Source organism: Phaethon aethereus (genome assembly GCF_964289735.1).
Source record: "Phaethon aethereus genome assembly, chromosome: 19".
NCBI classification, from domain to species: domain Eukaryota; kingdom Metazoa; phylum Chordata; class Aves; order Phaethontiformes; family Phaethontidae; genus Phaethon; species Phaethon aethereus.
In genome coordinates, this window is record NC_138595.1 from 7,388,420 (window position 1) to 7,397,157 (window position 8,738).

At 60.0% G+C, this 8,738-nt stretch overlaps 1 protein-coding gene across 1 annotated transcript; it reads right to left on the bottom strand.

The window, feature by feature from the left end:
* Positions 1-550: 550 nt before the first annotated feature.
* TMEM120A (transmembrane protein 120A) lies at positions 551-8,273 on the bottom strand (the record flags this gene model as incomplete). Its single annotated transcript, XM_082008752.1, has 12 exons — positions 551-664; positions 752-820; positions 1,430-1,494; positions 2,225-2,317; positions 2,545-2,606; positions 2,995-3,060; positions 3,468-3,557; positions 3,863-3,958; positions 4,695-4,754; positions 5,218-5,334; positions 5,836-5,954; positions 8,190-8,273. 12 exons carry the CDS (start codon positions 8,271-8,273, stop codon positions 551-553), a joined length of 1,035 nt encoding a protein of 344 aa, XP_081864878.1.
* Between the last annotated feature and the right edge of the window lie 465 nt (positions 8,274-8,738).

Consider the following 8,738-nt stretch of genomic DNA (forward strand, 5'->3'; position numbering starts at 1 on the left):
AGGTAAAGGAGGAACTAGGGTGCAGGAGGAACTAGGCTGCGACCACACCCTGGAAATCAGTGCTTGCCCATGGCCTCCAGCTGCCCTTGAAAGCAGGGCAGGCCACCGGGAGGCCATTGCTCATGGCCTCGGGGCTGCGAGGCCCTCTGCCTTCAGTATGCAGGGGCTGCTCCGGCTGCAGGGCCAGGGGGAGAAGGGGAGAGCCCTGACCCCAGGGGAGTTGGTGCAGCCTGGGCTGCCCCTGCCTGCAGTGGGGTGGGGAGCACTAGCAGAGCTGGGCTTGACCCCAGAGACCCATCCCAGCAAATGTCTTCAGGGCAGAGGGAAGGGGAGCAGCTGTCCCAGGCACCCTGCTCTCCTGGAGGAGAAGGTGGACGGGACAGGAGTTGCAGGGTGCTCCAGAGGAGTGACTCGGTCACAGATCCAGCACCACAGGACCCCACACCCAGGCTTCCAAGGAATGGGGCGAGAACCAGAGTCTGGACGGTATCAAGTAGAACGGCGATGGAGCCGGTGGGGAGAAATAGTCCTGGCCCCCCCCTGCCACCCTTCAATTCTGCTTCGTGTCTTTGTTCTTATTCTGAAATTTCTGGTGGACAACACGAAGGGTGGTGAAGAAGTTCCCCAGGAAGAGGATGAAGAAGGGGAGGCCGCACATCAGGACCTGCGGAGCCACAGAGGCACGAGTCAGCAGGAGGGACGTGCCTGGGGCATCCCCCTCCCCAGGGCAGCTGCCTGGGAGCCCCCTTACCTGCCACTCCTTGCATTCTGGGTGCTGGATCATGCGGAAGAGGGTGACAGCATTGTAGAGCTGCCAGAACTGCAGGAGAGAGGAGATGCAGGGGAGTTTCTGCTTTCAGAGGCTCAACCCCATGCCAACATTCATCCAGCTGCTTCCTCTTGGCACAGGCCTCGCATGAGGCCAGGCTGCCCTGGCACGCAGGGACGCCCTGTCCAGGCCTGGGGCCAGAGGACCCCAGCTGGGACATCTCCCCCTTTCTTGCCACCTTCTGGAGCTCAATGGCCAGGAGGAAGCCACAGAGCAGCCTACTGCTTTTGGCCAGCGGCCTAAGTGATCTGACCAAGGAAGAACTGGACCTTCAGCAGCAGCTGAGGCTCAGAAGGGGGTTGGAAGGTGTCTGGAAGGCTTCTGCTGAATTTTGCCCAACACTCAAGCATTTGGCAGAACTAGCCCAGGTCCTCCCCATCTCACTAGCCAACTTGTAGAGGTAGTGGATGCTCTTGAAAAGGCTCGGCAGTTGCTGGAAGCATTTCCCTGCCTCTGGCTTCCGTATCGCATGGCTGCAGCAGCCCACAGGGAACTGCGTGAGGTTCAGGCTGCCAAGCGCAGCCGGGAATATGACACTATCTGCTCCCAGCTGAGGCTCTGGCCTCTTGCAGGTCCCTGCGAGGATCAGCAGATACTCACCTGCCCAAAGAAGAGGAAGGGAAGCAGGAACGTGAGGCCTCTCCACATCCAGGACTGGAAGCCCTCTGCAAAGGATGAAGGTTTGCATGGGGACCCAAGAACATGCTAACCAGGGGACCGGACAGAGCCTGGCTCCTGAGGCCGCGGGGAGGTTGTGGCTACCCCGTGCCTGGCTGAGAGGGTCCTGCCAGGCTAATGCAGCCTCACTGTGGGCACCTGCGCTCCCTGGGAAGGCTGCAGCAGGGGTTCCTAGTGCTGACCACACATGGGCCTCTGGAGGAAGCTGCTCAGGTAGAGCTGCCCTCACCCACAGCTGCTGCCCCTCAGCCTGAGTGCTCACTGCTGCAGGGGCCAGGGAGGTAGCAGCCCACAAGTAGGTGGGGTGGAGGGACATTTCATGTCTGAAGGAGCTTCCTGGGGAAAGCTCAGATGCCAGGAGCCACATCTGCTGCTACCTCCCATCTTGATGGAGCCAGTTGTGGGCCGGTGGCTCAGGAGAGCAGGAGGAGGGCTGCATCCAGCCTACGGGATGCCGCTGCCTCATGAGAGATGCTGCTCTCAGAGCTTTGGCTTTAATTGTAGTTTTTACAATTTCTGCTACTGAAAACCACAGTCAAACTAAACTCAAACAAAAATAACTGCCACTGTTGCCTTTAACAGAAACCACAGCTCCCAGTTAGCCGAGCACCAGTCTGGTGCTGGGAGGGAGGCTGCTTGCTGCTGCTGCAGGGCCTGTGGCTGCTATGGCAGGTCTAGCTGGGGTGGGACAACCAGTAAGGGAAGATCCCGGCTTACCCACAGTCAGATCCATGTTGTGCCTCTCACCCAGCGCTCGCAGCCGATACAAGCACCCACTCTGATAGTAGTACTGGAGGAACTGCACGAAGCCTGCAAGGAGAGCGTGGAGGCAGTCAGCAAGTGCCCAGGCATTAGCTCCCATCCCAGCACCAGGGCGGTGGAGGGCAGGACAGAGGCCAAGGGAAAACCCAGGTGAGCCAAGAGCTGGGAGCAGCTGCAGCTGGGTCTCTGTGTGTGGCAGAGCCAGGCAGGCACGCTTGGCACCCGAGGCCAGCCACAGTCCCAGCCCCTGTCCCAGCACATGTGGCAGCACTTACTCTGATACATGGAGAAGGAGAGGAACTGGTTCCTGAACATCTGGTACATGAGCCCGTCCGGCCTACGGAGAGAGGGTGCTGGCTGGGGAATGTGGGGCTGAGAGGAGATGCAGCCAGCTCTACCTTCCCCACAGCTGGGGTAACAGCACTCTGCCTCACCCAGCACCCATCGAAACAGGCGGCTGATAGGGGAAGATAGCCCTTCCACAAGAGCTGCAGTGCAGGGGATCGTGTTTCCCAGCCCAGGGACCCTGCCTGCCGCACAAAAGTGCTGATGGCTGCTTTCATTCAGGGTGCTTGGGCCTGGTGAGGAATATGGGGAGTTGACTGTTAGACCCCAACGTCCACAGAGTGGGAATATGGCCATGGGTTAGGGCAGCAAAGGCCCCTTTAAGCTGGCCACAGCCCAAGCAGGCCATGGCGTCTACAGGCAAGGGGACACAGACTTACCATGTCAGCATGACACCTGAGAGGAAGGTGGAGACATAGTGATGGAAAACCCACCAGCCTTTGATTCTGGAAGGCAGACAGAGGCAAGAGGCATCAGGTCTTGAGCATGAATCAAGACCCAAACACATGCTGGGAGAGCGGAGCCAGCCCAGCGCCGGCCGCCCCCCAGCTCCCAGGGCAAGGTGAGGAGCAGGGCTGGTGATGAAACGGCCCTGTGTGGAACAGGACCCAGCGCCTCCAGTCCAGGCGGTGCCAGGGCCCTTTCAGCCACCGCTCCACCTTCCCGCGCCACCTCCGCACGGGGAGCTCCTCCTGCCCCATACGGCTCGTTACCAGGGTTTGCTACACGCCCTGAGTAGGAGGGGGCTGCTCCCTTAGGAAGCGCGGAGCTATGCATCAGGTCCCAACTCCCTGGCCTTGCAGAGAAGGACCAACTTGCTACGTGCCCCCCTCCCTGAGCCCAAGGGACTCACTTGGATCCGTTGTTGATCAAGATGCTCTCCCGGATAGTGAGGGTGCAGTAGTACCACACCAGGAGGAAGTTAAAGACAGCATCTGTCACCCTGGTGGGAACAAAGCAGGATGTAAAGGCGGCAGCAGAGCCACTGCCCATGCATTGGGGGGCATAGGCACCGAGACAGCCATCGCTGCAGGATGCCCACCCACCCTGCAGGCAGGGAGACCTGCTTCTCCACCATCCAACACAGCCACATCAAGACCGCAGCATCCAAAAAAGCCACCCCACCTCCAGGGCAGTGGCCGGATCCTTTGTCAGGATCTCCTGTTCAGCTCTGGACCTTTCAGAGCGGGAGAGGAGGACCCAGGGGCCTGGGAGGAGATCCCTGCCTGGCATGCAAGCCAGACTCACCTGGAGTTGAGGAGGAACCGACAGGAGAAGGACACAATGAGTAAGATGATGGTGAGGTAGAGCTTGAACTTCTCATACTCATCTTTATATGCAAACCTGCAGGGAGGCACAAGGACAGGCTTGGAGCAAGGTGGCTGCTGGAAGTCTCTGTCCTCCCATCCCACCTGGCTGGACAGAAGTGATGCTCTGTTGGGAGCCTGTGGGACATGCTCAGGAAAAGCCTCGTCCCCTGGGTATTTCTGAGAGGAGAGCACACCAGGCTGCTTTCACACAGATAAGACAGCTTCAAGTCACCCCCCACCCATGCCAACCTGGCGGGTGGCCCGGAGGGCTCTGGGAAGCTGGACAGGTTGGTGCCTGCTCAGCTCTTCAAGGGGAGCTTCAAGGCCTGGGGAACTGAGGAAGGGGGACATGAGCTCCTGGCTGGGCACCTCTGGCATTAGTGGGGGGGCTCTCATGAGCCAAAATCGTACATTGGTGTTTCCCAAGGGAAGAGGAGGGGGCTTGCCAGTGGCTGCACAAGTGCCTCTCCTGGAAGTCCCTAACACAGGGGAAACCTGGACACAGCCTTGCTGGAGGATCCTGTTTAGCTTGTCAGAGCTAACGGTCCCTCCCTGCCTGGTGGCAGGAGCGTAAGGGGGAGTCAAGGACTCGGACGATTCTGGCAAAGGAAGCAGGGGCCAGCCCGGGAAGAGAATCTGCACCAGGTGGGTCAAGCCCGCCACGTGTCTGCATGTGCCGCAGCCTCAGCCCGGAGGAATTGTTGTTTCCTGGTGATGAGGGGATCCCAGGCCAGGCAAAGCACACGGCAGCAGTGACGCGAGGGCCGTACTTGGCCTGCTTGCTGAGCAGCGTGACGTTCACGTTCCCAAGCACCAGACTCAGATACAACCTGGGGAGAGAGTGGAAGCATTACGATGGGAGCTGGCAGCGCTGCTGCGGAGACGAGGCAAAGCCGTCCCCTCTCGTGCCACCGCTGAGGCCGCGGGGCTGGGAACAAGCTCCCAGCTGTTTTCCACTCAGAGCTGCCAGGCAGCATGACTGGCACAAACGCTCTGGCATCTCCTCCCAAGGGCAGGGGGACAGGCGGCCCAGCACACACCCCACCTCCCGCAGGCACCAGGGTCTTTGCCGGGTCTGCCCTTCAAGGGCAGGTGAAGGCCACAAGCAAGTAGAGGAGCGAGGGGGACGAGGGCAGTGCTGCAGAGTCTCGGCCCGGCTGAGCCTGAGCTGGGCAGTGCAGCTGCGACACCGCCGGGAGCAGGGTGACAGCAGGCTTGTGCCTTGCAGCATAACGGCCACAGGGAGACAGAGGGAGGACCTGGTGTTTCACCCAGAGACGAGGCGCCTCTTACCCATTCTTCTTTGGCAGATAGGCCTCCATCTCAAAGAAAACGTTCTGCCTCTCTTTTATTAGGCTCTGGGTCTCTAGGATGGACTCCTCCTGTTCGGGACTCATGTGGGCTTTGCATCTGGGGAGGAAACACAGGCGCTGGCATCAGGACAGCCTCCGTAACACCATCAGCATGTGCTGGCACTTGACACAGGACAGTGGCAGATGAGGACACCCCAAGGTCAGGGAAGATGGACTGCAGGTAAGTCCACGACTCCATCTGCAGGGTGAGCTCCTCTGTCAGACTGGGATGTTGCTCAAGGAAAGGAAGCAGGAAGGAGAGCAAGGGGGGGCCAGACAGTTGGTCTTCTCAAGGAAGGATGAAGAGTGCTTTGTGCGGGGCGGGGGGCAGTTCCAGTTACCCGCAAAGCCCTTGCAAGCTCTGAACTGCAAACAAGGCCCAAATCTGGGCAGAGGAAAGGGAAGCTGAGGAAGATCAGCCTGGGTGAGTCCAGACCTCCACAACACTTTGCTCTCAGTGAGGCTGCAGTAGCATTTGTGAGACAGAGCCGTGAGATGACTTCAATAGCCCCATCCTTGCTGCTCTCCTCTCCCATTCCACCGCAGGACACCAACTTACTTTTTGAGGGACAATGACAGCTCCTTCAGCCGCTTCTTCTGACGTGCGATGGAGCTAGAGATCCCGTCCTGGAGCTTGGTTAGCTCCTCAAGTTTCTGTTTGTACAGCTTGTGATTATCCTGGGAAAGAGAGACTGGCATGCATTACAGCTGCCTGCTCAGCCCTCCCTGTCCTTGGGTACCCTGTAGGGGCATCTATTGAAGCATCTGTTAAAAATTGTCTCTAACTTCACCTGCACAGCAGGCTGGGCAAGACAAGAGGCGGTTGCAGAAGGCCAGGCATATCTGGGGACAGCCTGCGGCCATCCCTGCTTCCGTGGGGGCAGAAGCAGCCACTGGAGCCATCCCCAGTCCCGAGGAAGTTATCCACAGGTGCAGGCACTTCCCCACACACAGCCTGTTCCTGCCTTGCACATGGCTTGTGTCTGGCCCCCCCTCCAGCTACAGGCTGTGAAAGTCCAACCGGCAACTTGGAGATGCTCCCGTGGTTGAGAAACCACTGACTGCAGCACAGGGGATAGGAAAGACTTGGACAGGGGCGAAAAAACACTGCTGGGGCCCTCAGGGCTGCAGCCGAGGGCCACGGCCACTCGGGAGCGATGGCTTTGACTGCTGGGCTGGGCTGAGCAGCTTGCTCTGCCTGCAAGTTCAAGCAGCACCCGCCACTGCCATGACTCGTGGTTCTGGGGCTCCAGCCTGAGCACCCCCAGGGATGCTGGAAGGAGCCCATCAATGAGCCGGACAAAGGGAACGGACTTGCAGCAGGGCTGCGGCCAACTGTCCCACTCCTCATGCGGCGGTAACCCAACCGCACCTGGGTAAGGCTGGCTGCCATTCTTCTGCTATATTTAGAACGGAAAGGAGAGAGTGTGCTGGATCAATGCTCCTTCTCCTCCAGGTCAGCTGGAAAACAGCCTCACCTCAGCCACAGACAGCCCGAATGCCACCTCCACCAGGGAATTAAATGCTGTTCGCAACAACCCTTGGACTAGATGTTCACACACACACACACACACACACACACACACACACACACACACGCATTTTAGCCTCTGTAGCTCTTATCGAGCACGTTATCAGCAGATCTCAAAGCTGTTCCCAAAGGAGAAAGGTGAAACCAAGACGCAGAGAAGGGAAACAACTCCTTCTCCCTCTGGTGACAAGCAGTGGCAAGGTGAGAATGGATCCTAGATAGCCCTGGCTCCTCCAGCAGTGATTTATGGCCCTGATCTTTCACGGGCCATTCCCTGCTCAACCATCAAGTTTTCCTGCTCCCACCTGGAGTCACCTCCTTCTCTTGCTCTGGAGTTAACTGAGAGCAAGCGCCTTTTGGGACAACTCCTTCAGCCGTGCCAGGGTCCGAGCACCACGCTCAGACACAGCCTGGATCAAGAAGGTTTCGAAAGGAAAGGGCCAGCACTGCGCAGCTGCATGCAGGGCTCAAAGCGGGTGACTCGGGCCATCCACTGCAACCACCCCTATGGAGCAAGAGGTTTCTCAAAGCCTCCCTTGCCCCAGATTTGGGCACAGCTGCGATGTGTCCGCAACAACATCCGCTTCGCCCCACTCCCCAGGGGGAAGGAGGGGGAAAGGGAACTGGTGCAGATGCAGCCAATTGATCTGAACCGCAGCAGAAGACAGTTGGCTGACCTTCTCCTTGGGTGAGCCCCTGCCTGAGCGGAACCCTTCCCCCTGCTTCCCCCGGCAGTGAGTGCCCTGGGGATTTCACCAAGCAGGTGGAAACGTCCCCAATACCAGAGAGAGCGAAAGCCACCCATGGCTTCAGGCTTGGAGCAGTGATGGAGCATGAACAGCATCTGCATGCCTCTCTCCCCACCGTGCCCCGCCAGGCAGCACTGCTCCCTGCTCCTGGCCCTTACGACTCCGGAGATCTCGTGTCTCCAGGCCATGTCCGTCGCAGGCTGGATAACCGGGGTGCCCAGCCCTGGAAAGCCCCGGACCCACCAGGCCCTGGGCCAGGCTCCTAGGAGCAGCTGGGCAGCCCCTGCCCCACTCGGGCTTTACGAGGCGCGACCAGGGGCCGGGGCACCCCGGGGAAAAGCGGCCGGGATCCAGGCAGGGAGCAGCCGTCGCCTCCGCCCCCGGTGACAGTAACCCCGGGGTGCCCCGGCTCCGCGCCCCCCGCCCAACCGGCGCTTCGGGGGTAAGGCGAGCCCGGACGCAACTGCGGAGCCGTCCCTCCACGCTCGGCCCCGACCGGTGGTGGGGGAACATCGACCCCGGGCCAGGGTCTGCCGGGGGTAAGTGGCCGGCCTCCGGCGGGAGAGGACGGCCCGCAGCCGGCTCCGCTCGGGCTCCCGGGGAGCCGCAGCCGGCGGGGCGCGGCGGCGGTACCTGGATGTGCTGGTAGCCGTCCTGCAGCTCCTCCCACTCCCGCAGGCACTCGGCGGCCGAGGCGCCGCAGGCCGTGGCGGCCATGGCAGTGGGCAGCGGCCCCGGCCCGCGGCGCTGGGCTGCGCTGGCCGGCCGCCGCCTCCCGCCCCGCTTCCGGGCACGCCCCTCCGGGGGCGGGGTCAGGGGACGGGGGCGGGGCCGGCTTTATTCTGTTTTCCCTTGGAAATAGCGGCCCGGGATAAGGAGGGACAACCCCCCCCTCCCGGGCGCACAGGGCTCTCAGAAGCTAAAAGGGCCGGTCTGCTGTCAGCTGAGGCGGCTCTTGGTGTAAATTCACCAACAGAACGGTAAAGCTCTGTCCCTTATCCCACATATTTGAATTACAAACCGAGGGGAATGATCTAAAACTAAAAAGCCTGGTAAATCCTTAGCACAGAGTGCAAGGAAAGCCCAGGAGTGTTTTCTGTAATGTTTTGTGATGTCAATGCAAAGCATTCACAGTGAGGTAAGAGAGAGGACAGCACCGGGTTTAGGTTTCATGTAACAGGA